General features: G+C 45.0%; 1 protein-coding gene across 1 annotated transcript; it reads right to left on the bottom strand.

The window, feature by feature from the left end:
- Positions 1–5,989: 5,989 nt before the first annotated feature.
- On the bottom strand, positions 5,990–13,286 carry LOC120536622 (zinc finger MYM-type protein 1). Its single transcript, XM_039765035.1, has 2 exons — positions 11,113–13,286; positions 5,990–6,079 (listed from the first exon to the last, which is right to left on the bottom strand). Exon 1 carries the CDS (start codon positions 13,175–13,177, stop codon positions 11,492–11,494), a length of 1,686 nt encoding a protein of 561 aa, XP_039620969.1. The 5' UTR covers positions 13,178–13,286; the 3' UTR covers positions 5,990–6,079; positions 11,113–11,491.
- Between the last annotated feature and the right edge of the window lie 2,502 nt (positions 13,287–15,788).

Genomic DNA, 15,788 nt, shown 5'->3' with positions numbered 1-15,788 from the left:
AATCACTCCTGACACTCTTCTCCACCCACTCCACCCTGCCTGCACTCTCTTCTTCACTTCTCTTCCACACTCCCCGTTACTCTGTACTGTTGATCCCAAGTATTTAAACTCACCCACCTTTGCCAACTCTACTCCCTCTACCATTCGACTGCTGAAACAAAATTTTAAATCTTTTGCACAACAAATCAGGAGGATGGCACCACAGTGTGTGACACCAACGGTCAAACATGGAGGAGGAATCATGAGGGTCTTCGGCTCACTTGCTGCATGCAGGAATTTGCACAGAATGACTGGCACCCTCAACCTAAAAAGACCTACAGCGGTATTTGGTAACACCATGCGATACCCTGTGGTCTGCTCCTCGGTGGTCAGAGGTTGATCTCACGCCATGATAACATCCCAGAGCCCACTTCCAGGGAGAGTCTGAACTACCTTAGAAGAAAAGAACAAGATGGTGGGCTTCAAGTCACACAACTCCACCGAGGTGCTTTGGGATGAGCTGGACAGAAGAATGCAAGCAATGCAACCTGCAGTGTGGGAACATCTGCAACAGTTTGCTGGGAGGAACGTTCTCGACAATACTCGATTTCTACCGTAGAAAGAACGCCACGAGTGATTTCGTCAGTTATCTTCACAAAATGTGCAGACCTTGACGAGTCAAAAATTTAGATTTAACTGTTGAACAATTCCATGATTTCTTTTTGTTGATCTGCAATGTTTTAACTTCAGAGTACACAAAGACACGAAGCTGTGTAAAGTCGATAACAACTGTCTGGGATTGTGGTCACATGATCATTAAGAGGCAAAAAAAATTTTGTTGCTGTTAGAAAACGGCTGTGAAAGGCGCTATACTGTTAGAAGACAACGCAAATGCCGTTTTCGAGTTGATTTACGCTTCATTCTCCATACGTTGCATTGTCTTCGTGCTGCTTTCTATTGCACCTTCTAAAGACGCCGTCATTAACGCAGCTTTGGAAGTTTAATACAAAACAGAAAACAGGCCGACCTCTCTAACTAAACACGTGTGAAAGTCTCGTAGCTCAAGTTTAGACTGCAGACGCCATATTGTATAGGGGGGTCAGAATCTGCTAACCTGTAATAAATTGAGTGCGGTAACTGCTAGCATTGTACAAAAATGCATTTGCTTGTGCTATGAGAATAAAGGACCAAATAATTAAAACGAACGTGAAAAAAAAATAGTCTCCTTACAGTTTCTCTGAATCCATTGCCATCGTACAGATGAGCTCCTTTGAGGGGGGTGGGGGGTCAAATGTCACTGTGAGAGACGGAAATGATGGAGAAATGGAACGTCTGCCCGGAGGAGTGCTGCTTCTCCCAAGTCAGTAATCGACAAACCCCGCGAACGCACTGAAACACTCAAAAAACAAAGAGCATCGGCCCAACGGCTTTCCTTCAGAACAGAAGACTAGAGACGGAACTTCAGCAGTGGGACATCTTCAACATTTTTCCACACAAGAGGGTAACTGGAATACCTTCAGAAAGTATTCAGACCCCTCCACTTTTATTACAATTTGTTACTTTGCAGCCTTGTGGTAAATTAACTCCGTTAAATTCATTATCCCCGTCATCAAAGCAGCACTCGATACCTCGGAATGACAAACTAAAAAACTGGGGTATCCACTTAAATCAACCATGAGGAAATGGCGCAGCCTAAAGCAGACCGCCCATGAAAACTGAAGAGGACGAGTGAGGAAGGCCACCAGGAGACCTCTGGGACCGTCCATAAAAACTGAAGAGGACAAGTAAGGTAGACCACCAGGAGACCTCCAGAACCAGCCATAAAAACTGAAGAGGACGAGTGAGGAAGGCCACCAGGAGACCTACGAAATCTCTGAAGGAGTCACAAGTTACAGTGAATCACCTTGGTGGGACCATGCAGACAACATCACAGTTTCACTAGTTTCACCTTAATAGGAGAGCGGTAAAGAGAAACAACCGCGAGTGGTCTCCCCTCGACTTACCCATACACTCAGATATGTGGATGGATATTTGAGGAGAAAACCGCAAGACAATGATTATATTTTTATATTTATGTATATTATAGAACCATCAACAACAAATCAAATCAAATATATATTGAATGATTATTATAAAAGTAAAGTTGAATAAATTGGACTCTGCAGCTGCATGAATAAAAGGTAAACTACAACTTCTGGTTAGTGGAAATAATGCAAATGTTGATAGAAATCTATGTGTTGTACCTAATACGTGTATGCAAAATTTGGTTGACCTACGTGAGAGTGTATTCAAGTTATCGTGTTCGCAGACACACACATAAACACAGACATAATTCCAAAAATGGCATTTTCTGACTTAGGGAGGTCAAAACGTCAAGAGTCATCAAAATCTCAACATCGAAGCTTTGGAAGATTACGATACTTTCCCTATGAGAAAGTAAATCGGAATTCGGGAGGTCTAAAACATTGCAATTCATAAAAATCTTGAGGTCGAATTTTTGGGGGATTACAATACTTTCCCTATACCTCGTATACAAGAAAGTCAGGGAGATCTAAAACGAAGTTTTGGATGATTACAATACTTTCCGTACGAGAAAGTAAATCAGACTCTGGGATGTCTAAAACATCAAGATTCATAAAAATTTCGAGGTCATATTTTTGGAGGATTACAATACTTTCCCTATACCTCGTATACAAGAAAGTCATGGAGGTCTAAAACGTCGTGATTCATCAAAATATAGACATCGAAGCTTTGGATGATTACAATTCTTTCCCTACGAGAAAGTAAATCGGACTCCAGGTGGTCTAAAACATCCAAGATTTATAAAAATCTCGAGGTCAAATTTTTGGACGACACCAATACTTTCCCTATAACTCATATACAAGGAAATCAGAGAAGTATAAAATGTTGAGATTCGTCAAAATCTTGACATCGAAGCTTTGGATGATTATAATCCTTTCCCTATGAGAAAGTAAATCGGACTCCGGGAGGTCTAAAACATCGAGATTCAGAAAAATCTCGAGGTCAAATTTTTGGAGGATTACAATACTTTCCCTATAACTCATATACAAGGAAATCAGGGAGGCATAAAATGTTGAGATTCGTCAAAATCTTGAGATCGAAGCTTTGGACGATTATAATCCTTTCCCTACGAGAAAGTAAATCAGACTCTAGGAGGTCTAAAACATCGAGATTCATAAAAATCTCGAGGTCAGATTTTTGGAGGATTACAATACTTTCCCTATACCTCATATACAAGAAAGTCATGGAGGTCTAAAGCGTCGTGATTCATCAAAATATAGACATCGAAGCTTTGGACGATTATAATCCTTTCCCTACAAGAAAGTAAATCAGACTCTAGGAGGTCTAAAACATCGAGATTCATAAAAATCTCGAGGTCAGATTTTTGGAGGATTACAATACTTTCCCTATACCTCATATACCAGAAAGTCATGGAGGTCTAAAACGTCGTGATTCATCAAAATATAGACATCGAAGCTTTGGACGATTATAATCCTTTCCCTACGAGAAAGTAAATCAGACTCATGGAGGTCTAAAACATCGAGATTCATAAAAATCTCGAGGTCAGATTTTTGGAGGATTACAATACTTTCCCTATACCTCATATACAAGAAAGTCATGGAGGTCTAAAAGCGTGTGATTCATCAAAATATAGACATCGAAGCTTTGGACGATTATAATCCTTTCCCTACAAGAAAGTAAATCAGACTCTAGGAGGTCTAAAACATCGAGATTCATAAAAATCTCGAGGTCAGATTTTTGGAGGATTACAATACTTTCCCTATACCTCATATACCAGAAAGTCATGGAGGTCTAAAACGTCGTGATTCATCAAAATATAGACATCGAAGCTTTGGACGATTATAATCCTTTCCCTACAAGAAAGTAAATCAGACTCTAGGAGGTCTAAAACATCGAGATTCATAAAAATCTCGAGGTCAGATTTTTGGAGGATTACAATACTTTCCCTATAACTCAATTACAAGGAAATCAGGGAGGCATAAAATGTTGAGATTCGTCAAAATCTTGAGATCGAAGCTTTGGACGATTATAACCCTTTCCCTACGAGAAAGTAAATCAGACTCTAGGAGGTCTAAAACATCGAGATTCATAAAAATCTCGAGGTCAGATTTTTGGAGGATTACAATACTTTCCCTATACCTCATATACCAGAAAGTCATGGAGGTCTAAAACGTCGTGATTCATCAAAATATAGACATCGAAGCTTTGGACGATTATAATCCTTTCCCTACAAGAAAGTAAATCAGACTCTAGGAGGTCTAAAACATCGAGATTCATAAAAATCTCGAGGTCAGATTTTTGGAGGATTACAATACTTTCCTATACCTCATATACCAGAAAGTCATGGAGGTCTAAAACGCGTGATTCATCAAAATATAGACATCGAAGCTTTGGACGATTATAATCCTTTCCCTACAAGAAAGTAAATCAGACTCTAGGAGGTCTAAAACATCGAGATTCATAAAAATCTCGAGGTCAGATTTTTGGAGGATTACAATACTTTCCCTATAACTCAATTACAAGGAAATCAGGGAGGCATAAAATGTTGAGATTCGTCAAAATCTTGAGATCGAAGCTTTGGACGATTATAATCCTTTCCCTACGAGAAAGTAAATCAGACTCTAGGAGGTCTAAAACATCGAGATTCATAAAAATCTCGAGGTCAGATTTTTGGAGGATTACAATACTTTCCCTATACCTCATATACAAGAAAGTCAGGGAGGTCTAAAACGTCGCGATTCATCAAAATCTTGACATCAAAGCTTTGGACGATTGGAATCCTTTCCCTATACTTCGTATACGAGAAAGTAAAACAAAACACAGAGGAAGTCTCGGCAGAAGGCACACAGGGGACTGAGTCAGATGGAGGAAAGTGATGTGGTCCAAAGAGGCCAAACTTGAGCTTTTTGGCCATCAGACTACACAGCATATAATCAGAAACACACCATCTCCAGCGTGAAGCAGGGTGGTGGTGGTGGCAGCCTCAGGCTGTGGGGAGGCTTCTGTGCAGCAAGGGCTAGTGAGGGGGAAAATGAATGCAGCTAAATATGGCTGAACCCTGGAGGAAAACCTGCAAGAAGCCCGCACCTTGGGAGAAGACCAGCAAAACAACGAGCCCAAGCGTCAAGCCAAAGCTACGCAGGAATGGCTTCAAAACAACAAGGTGAATGTCCTGGAGTGACCGGGTCAGCGTCCAGAGCTCAATCCAATGGAAAATCTGTGGCTGGACATGTCAAAGGCTGCTCACTTACGGCCAACCATGACACCCGACAGAGGGTGAGGAGTTTGGCAAAGAAAAAATGGCCGAGCCAATCGAGAGAGAGAGAGAGAGAGAGACCTGAGCACACAGACTCAAGGGCGTCACGGCTGCCGTCGACTAAATACACATGTGATTGGCGGTGAGTACTAACGCATTCAATGACCTCATGTTTCATATTTCTCATTAATTTAGACCACTTTGCAGAGATCTGCTTTCACGTTTGACTTTACAGACCCGTTTTGGTCAAAAAAAGCCAAATTCAATTCCGTGCGAGTCAATAACATGAAAATGTGAGAACTTCCAAAGCGGCGAATACTTTTTGGAGACGCTGCAACCGCTTTGTTAACATCCTGACAATGCAAAGGACAACCGAGTCTCCACGAGACGGATGGCCTGCAGAGTTTGTGTGACGGACGTGTGAGGCAACAAAAGCACAGACCGAACGTCGGACACCCAGAAGGCACCAGTGACAGGAGCCGGACAGGGGATGTCCTGCTTCATGTGTGTGTGGCATAGTGTGGGTCGGCTCCTGCGCCCCTTCCTTTCTGGGAGCCTCTGCGCGTGAATGCGGCGCGGTCAAACAATCCCACACCTACAGGGGGAGCAATGATTTATTTAAAATCGGCCCTGCGCCACATGGTGCACATTAGCCATTGTATGTGATCACCAGCACTTGATCAGCCCCCCAGTATTATCGAGAAGAACACATCAGAGATCCAAAACATGATTTATTTACAACTGTGATACACTCGGGAATGTCAAGCTGGTCCTCGTTCTTCAACTTCAAAGAATAAAAACCTGTGAAGAGATAAAAGTATCATTAGCACACATCCGCCATTTTCATACTTGCACAGATCTGACAAGGTTCGTTATATTTTGGCTGCTTTAAAGTAACAAAAGGTAAAAATCCTCGAAATGATACTAAATGCTCGGTTTCCTGCATACGCAGTTTAACGTTTTCTCACTGGGTGCTCCACACTCTATGCATTGTTTTACACGGCAGCCGCGACTTCAGCTGAAAGTGCAGCGGAAAAAAAGCGTCCTTTATTTTATTTATAAGGTTAACTTATCTTTAACCAAAAAAATCTCAAATAACCCGCACAGCACTGTGGTGAAGAAGTAAGCGTGCCCATCAGTTATGCTTTAATTTTGTATTCTAACTTGAAAAAAATCGGGGTCCCTCCCAGGGCTCTCTTAGCAGCTTCATGGGCCCCCCGGGCAAAGTAGAACACTGGGCCCCCCGTTAAGACGGCCCTGGTGTCTCCTTATGTCCTGGTGACTAAAAACAGATGCATGTGGTCCCTGATATCAACAACATTTATTTCAATAGCACATTTTCTTACAAATGGCGCAGCTCAAAGTGCTTTACCAGATGAAGAAAGAAACGTCTACATGAAACAAAAATAAGATTAGGCAACACTAAGTAACAAAGAATTAAGTACGGTCAGAGGGTCAAAAACCAAAAATAAATAAATAAAGTCAGATGGGCCGCAACAAAATCTGCAGGGGTTCCAAGGCCAAGAGACCACCCAGCCCCCACTGGCCAAACGTACAGGGTGATAACAGCTCGTTCCTCGGTTGTCATACCAATCCTGCCTCAACGGAAAACGGACGCCGTTACGGGGCACAGCGACGACTAAGCAGGTGTTTAACTAAAGGTGCAGAAGCGCATTAACTAATATAAAAGTAATAAATAATACAACCCAAATATACTGACTCAGACAGGGCCGGGCGCACACGCAAACAGGAGTATAAAACTCCCACCATCGAGAGAATTCGGACCCCCTGTCTGGTTTGGGACCTGCAAGGTCTATAACTGATAGTGCTGTGTTTCTCAACATTTTGGTGTCGTGACCCGTTCATGGGAGAGAAGGCTGGCAAATGTCAGAGCAGGAAGGAGCCCCCCTTGATAACTGAAGCACAGTGTGAATCTAGCGATATTCCTGGAGTGGCAATGCTACCATTGCAAAAAACAGAAATCACGATGCTCATGGGCCACCATACTGACAAGATGATACTTCTATTACGTGTATATAGTGTGTGTCACAGCACAGGAGGGAGCTGAATGGACCAAATGAAGGTAATTCCATGCCAGGCCAGGGGGTGGCGGTGTGCACTAAATCTTCCTCCGTTGTCTCTGCAGACCAAATTCGGGAAATTCTGCCCGATTCAGCCCTGACGGCACCACTTCTGGTTCCGGCCCCAAGAACATCACTTCTGGTTTCGGACCTAAATGACGTCACTTCCGGTCCCCTGCCTTAAAATGACAGACAACTCAAATGTACCTCACGCTTGGACTCTTCAGTGCGACTTTTCAAACCCTTGAGCAGCCAGGGATTAAGATACGGGCGGCTGTCCCAAACCTTTTCATGTGTGTCGATTCTGATTATTTCACGTGTCACACACGTGTGTCCGTGTTTGGGGCGTTTATGGGCTCAGATAGTGTTATTCATTAGCCAGATCGGGGGGGTTTCCGCTCCCACCTGATCCTCACTCCTCTTGTATCATCTGCAGTTCAGCCAAAGGCCCCGCCTCCCAATGACATCAGCAGCGGTCCACCCACCACTGACATCACTGCTGGCAAACCCTGAAGACATCATTTCCTGGTATCCAGAATGCCCCTCCCTGCCACATCATTTCCTGTTCTGGCCCCCGCTGACTCCACCTCTTTCCTCCTACCCAGCATATCTATAGAGAAGACTCACCCTGGTAGTTCAGTTCAGTTGTGAACTCCGCTTTTCTTTTGCCGATTTTTCAGTACACGGGGTGGCCATCCCCAAACCTTTTTCTGTCTGTTGCCTAATTGAGTGGGGAGCCACTTTGACCCACCACTGATGTGTAGCATCCACCTGGATGATGGGACGGCAGCCATTTTTGCGCCAGTACACTCACCACAAAATGAGCTATTGGGTAGTGAAGTGGTGAGAGAGAGACAATTAGAGACTGGGGCTGATTAGGGGGCCACAACGACCAGGCCGTGGTGGGCACTTTAGCCTGCATATCGGGGTACACCTTACTACTCTTTACGAAGGATGCTCAGGGATCTTTAATGACCACAGAGGGTCAGGGCCTCGGTTTAACATCTCACCAGACGGATGGCGCCATTTTAACAGCACACTACACTGGGGGGGTGGTATAGTGGGTACACGGCTCTAAACGGATGGCCAGTTTTTAAATAAATAATCATCGCACTCACGGCTTGAGGGGGGCGTGGTAGCATGGAGGAAGCAGTTCGCGGGGGCATTTCCACACTGAAGTGCACAGGTATGGGATCGCCAGTGTCCGTAATTGATGCCGGGGTCAGCTAATCGCCACACCTGTGCCACATCCCCGTTATAAAAAGGAGAATTGGAAGGGGAGGGAAAAAAAAGACACAATGAAAGAGGGAGTGAAGGTTTGAGAGCCCTGGAAGGAGTGTGTGGCCGACGCATTATCCTCTATCCTTAGCATCCTTCTCTCTCCTCTGCACTTGTCCAAACCAACTCCAGCTCGCCTCTCTGACTTTGTCTCCAAACCTGAGCTGACCCTCTAATGTCCTCATTTCTAATCCTGTCCATCCTCATCACCCCCAATGCAAATCTTAGCATCTTTAACTCTGTCACCTCCAGCTCTGTCCCCTGTGCCACCGTCTCCAGCCCATATAACACAGCTGGTCTCACTACTGTCCTGTAGACCTTCCCTGTCACTCCTGACACTCTTCTTCACTCCCCATTACTCTGTACTGTTGATCCCAAGTACTTAAATTCATCCACCTTCACCAATTCTACTCCCTCATCCTCACCACTCCTCTGACCTCCCTCTCATTCACACACGTATTCTGTCGTGGTGGTCCTCCTGACCTTCATTCCTCTCCTCTCTAGAGCAGATCTCCATCTCTCCAGGGTCTCCTCCACCTGCTCCCTACTCTCACTACAGATCACAATGTCCTCAGCAAACATCACAGTCTATGGGGACTCCTGTCTAATCTCGTCTGTCAACCTGTCCATCGCCATTGCAAACAGGAAAGGACTCAGAGCCGATCCCTGATGTTAGGATTTTATTTTTATTTATTTATTTATTTATTTATTTTTTTTTATATTTTTTGTATTTTTTTTTTATTATTTTTTTTCTTTTTTCAGCCATCTGGAGTTTTTTTTTTTTGTTTATTCTGTCCACCCTGGCCCTCGGACCTTACTTATTCTACGTTAATTAATGTTAACTTATTTTTATTTTTTTTTTATTGTGTCTTCTATTTTTCTATTCTTCATTTTGTAAAGCACTTTGAGTTACATTTTTTCTTGTATGAAAATGTGCTATATAAATAAATGTTGTTGATGTAATCCCACCTCCATCACTCCCACCGCGGAGAGGAGGACACTATGCAAGCGGCCATCTACAGGGTGGTCCAGATCAAATTATGCAGATCCAAATCGTCTGGATGACTTTGATTTATGTGGGGGCAATCCCAGTTCGGCATGAAGACGATTGTTCATGTCGTCAGTTCGCACACTTCTCGATGGTCCGGGATCTTTCAGGTGTTTTTCTATGTAATAAGTTATAGCGTAATGAAAATTGCGTAATTAGATCTGGACCACCCGCGACACACCACCACAATTAGGCAGAGGAGCGAGTGTGTTTAGTGGTAGGCTGCTATCACAGAGCTGCAATACGGACCGATACAAGAGATCTTTTGTCCCCGGAGCCATTAGACTCTTTAACTCTTCCCGAGTTCCCTTAATTTTTTCCCCCAATTTCTCCAAATGAAAAGCCAACACCTCTAACGGTAATGATGCCCGGTCTCGTCTCATTTCTTAATTGCTGTTATCACTGGAATATATTGTCCAAGAGGGTGTAGCGACAGGGTTTACTTTAAGACCGACACACCAGAGGGTTTTTTTTTGTTTTTTTAAGTAATCAACAGAAGTTGGGACACCTGCGCAAACTGGATGCAAAGGCTTCATCGACTTGGATGGCTGCAGGACATCGGTAGATCGTAACCCGTTAGTTGTTCCCTGACGAGACCCCGTTTGTAATATTCTGACATTCCCCCTTTTTTATTTCAGTTTCTGCTAACCCTAAACTTTAAAATGTAACACTCTGGAGGTTTACTGCTCACCCTTTTTCGGTCATTCATTGCATTTCAACATTTGAAGAAGACCGGAGGCGTTGTAAGACTTTGGACCGGGCGTGTATATTTGTGCGTTTTAGATGTCTGCTGCTGCAATCCTGCGATTTCCTTCAAACTCCATAACGTTTCTATTTTTTATAAAGCTCCCACCGTTTTCATTCTTCTCTGGGTAAGCCTTTATTTTTATTTTTTTTTATTTACTGGGTTATTCAAAATAAAAGAGCAGATTTCAAAAAATGTATTTCAAACAAACTGTATAAGACAGAAACGCATTGTGCACATCATTGGCTAGTTGGAAGTTCAAAGTGTGGTCCTGTGGTTGCATGCATTCAACATGGTGCCCCCCACCTCATTTCCACTTTGGCGGTCCGGTGTTACCTGAATGACACCATTCCAGGACGATGGATTAAAAGAGGTGGACAACAAGATCTTGCTCGTCGTCTTTGGCCTTCCCAGGTCTCCAGGCCGTACACCCCCTGCGATTTTTATCTATGGGCGTACATTAAAGAAAGAGTGTTTGTTCCACCTAAGCCCATGACATTGAATTGAGGAAGCTGTGAATTCAGCAAACTGGGGACCAATGGACTCGTGTGGCAACAAATGGTCTATTGTCTTGATGTTTGTCACGCTAAACGTGGTGCTCATGCAACCTCAAAGACCAAACTGTGAACTTCCAACTATCCAGTGATGTGCGGAAGGCACAAAAGCCAACAGCAAAACTTACCGATGAAGGTCACTTCATGAAGAGGCAGGTGGCACAGCGGTCCTTCATGTGTGCAAACTGCTCTATGACCTTGCTGTCGAAATTCAGCAGTCCGTGGATGAATCCGTTTTCGATGGCGAGCATAGCCAAGGCGTTCAGCCTGTGCTGCCCCGTGGCATTCTGGGCGAACGTCTTGACCTTTTTCAGAGTGGAGAGGTTCCTGTCGGATTCAGAGTTGGTCATCGGCGTCGTGATGACAACTTTAAGAAGTGTCACCGTCTCGGACAGGACATCCTGCAGGTTGTGTTCGTGGACGGAATTCAACAGAGACAACATGGTGGTCCCTCTGATCAGTTCGACGTGCTGGTACAGCGAGGTCAACTCCGTTTTCAGCTTCTCCTTATTCACCACGGGCCACAGTCTGGCTGCAAATTCCAGCTCGACCACTGGAAACGAACTTGCAAACTTGGGGGAAGAGCGCGCCGTCCACTAGGCGGGCGGTGATCAAGTGGTCACTCTCGGGGAACCTCTCGTCCACCTGGCTTAGCACCGCGTCACACGCCTCCTGCATGGTGGCGGCCGCGTCGGTTTTCATTCTCTTACTCCCTTCGGTGCCGTCTTGGGCTATCAAGTCAGTTCTCTCCCTCAGAAGCCCCACGTTCTTCTTGAACGTCTGAATCGCGAGGCGGATGCCATTGGCGTTCATCTTCCGTTTCTGCAGCACCCCGTATAGAAGGTCCACCTCCGGCATGAGTTCAGAGAAGAACTGGGAGAACTGCAAGAACTTGGGGTCCTGCAGATGCATGGCTAGACCGTAAGCCTCGCTGATGGTGGCCTTGTCCCATCCCTCCTGCGTCCGAATGTTCTGCAGACACTCCTTGATCTCCTCGCGACCTTTCCACACCGAATTCGCCGTTTTGCTGATGAAATTCAACCGCGCGGCTTGCCGCCTGGAGACGCGTCTGCTCAGCGCCTCGTTCAGGGCGGCCATTCTCTTGTAGGAGTTGGAGAAGAAGTTGGTGAAGGTGGCCAGGTCCGCGAAAAACACCTTCAAGTCCGAGCTCCTGGCCGAGCAGACCTGCTGAAGCGTGGCGTTCAACGGATGCGCGTAGCAGTGGACGAAGTGCGCCAGCGGGTAGCGCTGCTTGACGCGCGCCTCGATGTCGCGGACGCTGCCGTACCTCCCCGCAGAGCCGTCGTACGTTTGCGCGATGAGCTTGTTGGTGATGTGCAGGGGGTCCAGGGATGCCATGATGGCGGTGGCCAGACCGTTAGCCGTTTTGTCCTTCACCTCGATAAACTCCCAAAACCTCTCGATCACCGTGTTGTTCACCATGTAGCGCAGGACGACGGCCATGTGTGAGTTGCAGGAGCCGTCCGTGCACTCGTCTGTCATCACCGCGACGAACGGCGTGTGCAGCAGCTGGCGGGCCACCTCGTCCCTGTAAACGCTGTACATGCAGTCCAAAAGTTCGTTCTGAATGGCTGCAGATGCGATGCCACTGAAATAAGGCTCAGCCTCGTAATGCCTCCTCAGTCTGGAATCCCCCTCGCACATCGTCTCGAAAATACATTTAAAAATGGCCGGGTTTAAAGAGCCGGCAGACCCGCATCTCCCACAAAGTTTAATACAAGAAATAATCCTGCCAAGAACATACCGGTTTTCTTCAGTCTGTCGGTTGTGCTCCTCGATGTCCCGTCCGTGCACGCGATCGAGCGCGGAGGGCACATTCGTCTGCCCCAGTAAGCCCAGTCTGATGCTGTTATCCACATGGGAGGCGCAGCTCTCGTGCTTGGCCAGTCGTTCAGACAAGTGCTTTAAATCCGTAAACCCCGTCGTCGTCCATACGGATTCCCCTTCAAAAAGAAGGCACGGAAAGCAGAACAAGGCTTTTTTGGAGATGCTGGCCGTTAGCCAGGATTTCCTATAAAACCACTCCGGGTTGAATGATCTCTTTTTCCCGTTTCCTTCTTGGATGATTACAAGCTCATCCGGCTGGTGCGGTCCCAAATGTTTAATTTCCAGTTGTTGTTTAATCGGCAAAGTGCTGAATCGTACCGTAGATAAATAATCGACGTGATTCATGATGAAAGGGACGATCCCAACATAACGCCAACTTGCTTAAATAACCATGCTTTACACTCTTTTTGCTGAAGACAAGGACGCGCACATTGTGCGTCACAGAATAAAACAAAACAACCGGGTGACTGAAAGCTTGTGTCACACATGCGCAGAACCGGACCGGCCAACCACCCGGAAACAGTCCGGCTGCCGAAAAACGCGGTGAAATTCTGAATAATATCGTGCATTGGACATATGGTGACGAACTGAAAGAGGAGACGATTAACATGGCACAACTGATTTCACTATAGACCTTTCAATAACACAATTCTCGTGGGACGCTATTTTCATATTTAGCGCATGAACGTCATCTGGTGGGACTGTGCCCCCCTGCTCTGTGCTTAGCTTATTTATTTATTTACTTACTTACTTACTTATTTACTGTCCAGGTAACTAAGGTGAGCGGATTTTCAATGTCCCAAACTTGGATAATTGTGCGTGCACATGTACGTGAGTTAACTCATGCCCATGTGTAATGTTTATGAAATATAAAATATTATTTCATAAAATGTGTACTGATTTGATGCAGAGGCATATGTTATTTCTGAAAAAAAATCCCCTTACCCTGCTCCACTCTGCTGATGGTAAGATAAAGAAGGCCTTAAACAAATGAAGGTGGACCTTACAGATAGATGTGAAGGGCACTATATGATATACAGATAATAGAAAGTTAAAGGCACTGTAAGATAATCAGATATGAAACTATATTAGATAGATAGATAGATAGATAGATATGAAAGGCACTATATCATCCATAGATAGATAGAAACTTTATTACTCCAGAAGGAAAATGCAGGGTTACAGCAGCAGATAAAAAGGCACAAATATATATAACAAGAATTATAATAATCTTCTTAGCGTACTTAACGTTATTATTTTTCTGTCTATCCACACCAATCAGCCACAACATCAAAGCACCTTCCTGACTCTGTGTAGGTCCCCCTCATGCCACCAAAACAGCTCTGACCATCGAGGCATGGGCTCCATAAGACCTCTGAAGGTGTCCAGTGATGTCTGCACTAAGACCATAACAGCAGATCCTTTAAGTCCTTTAAGTTCAAGGTGGGACCTCCATGGGTCGGACTTGTTTTCCCAGCCTATCCCACAGACGCCCAATTGGATTGAGATCAATGGAATTTCAAGACTAAGTCAACACCTTGAACTGTTTTTAATGTTCCTCAGACCACTATTGAAGTGTAGTATGGCGCATTATCCTGCTGAAAGAGGCCACTGCCATTCGGGAATACTGTTGCCATGAACTGGTGGAAGTGGTCTTCAGCAATCTTTAAGTAAGGTGGAACGTGTTTGCCTTAACTGAGCCTGTCCTTTTAATCAGCTTGTTGATTTGATGGACCTCTCTTGAGGTGATGTTCCAGTATACCACACTGGGCATCACAAAGTCGCAGAAGACATGAAGGATGTCACTGCCCACATTAAAGGAACAGGAGCCTGCTCTGCCCGTCCTTCTATAGTTCCTCTGTACTCTGAGATCAGCCCAACCAGTCACTAAAGTGGACCACCCCAACATGCACTCCTCGACTGGATGTGAATGGACGTGGAGGCTCTTTGGTGCGTTAACTTGCAGACAATTCTCGAGGTTCTCCACCCGACTCCTCTCCTCTTTGTCTCATCTCCCTCCATAAGTGTACAATCATATGAGAATATCTACAAAGTGACATGACCTGCTCTTATATTTATAGTCTGAGGTGTACAGAGTGTAGAGAAAAGCAGACAGTGTGTGTACTGTACATATTTGAGACTCAAAGACAGATATCAGTGTACTGTATTATCGATCATTTGACGTTCCCATGAACAACACGGGAACGTCCACATCTCCAGGTACTCCAGCTCTCCTTATAGCCCACCAATCATTTGCATATTTGGTGAATACGTCACTGGGTTTGTGTGAGGGTGTTGGTGGGCACTGGGATGGCTGTCTCCCGGTCCAGGATTTGCTTGTGCTGTGCGCTCAGCTGGGGTCCTCCCATTGGATTTTTTTTTTCCCCAATAGCGCCATCCAATAAGGCACATACAGTCCGTGTCGCTTTCCCGTCACAGTCTTCTGTTGGTCAGCTCTCGGTCTCGGTCTGCTCAGCCTGAATTCTCACTTCCCGTTTGCTTCTCTATTTGTGTTAATAATCAAATGTCAGTGGCTTCCTACAGTTTCGTTCGCGAGTATTGAACGACAGGAGGAAGAATGTAACATTGTTGTAAGTACAGTATACCCATATAACCCAATTTAATCCAACATTTGCATAATGAGGAACACACACACGCATGAGCGCTTCAAGCCTTTCACTTTCTGATCACTCGCACCGGTGCCTGGAGCGAATCGGGGACGCGTTTAGCGGTTGTCTGTAGCGCCGTAATATTCAAGCGCACTGCACATAAAAAGACTCCAAGAGTCAGATGGGCCACTTTAAGGGATCATGTGACATGCTGTCCAAAGAAATACAAGCAAACTCGTATCGTTATTCACACAGCCGGCTCTGGCGTATGTACCCGGTCTATGGCATGGGTTTCATAAAATGTAGGGTTATTGTAATTTTACCTGTTGATATGGTTTTACATAACA

This window comes from Polypterus senegalus, chromosome 10 (assembly GCF_016835505.1).
Source record: "Polypterus senegalus isolate Bchr_013 chromosome 10, ASM1683550v1, whole genome shotgun sequence".
Lineage (NCBI taxonomy): Eukaryota > Metazoa > Chordata > Cladistia > Polypteriformes > Polypteridae > Polypterus > Polypterus senegalus.
This window is presented reverse-complemented; position numbering and strand designations above follow the sequence as displayed.

Coding starts and splice junctions, on each gene's coding strand:
- LOC120536622 (XM_039765035.1), bottom strand. CDS start 13,177: ATGAATCACGTCGATTATTTATCTACGGTACGATTCAGCACTTTGCCG.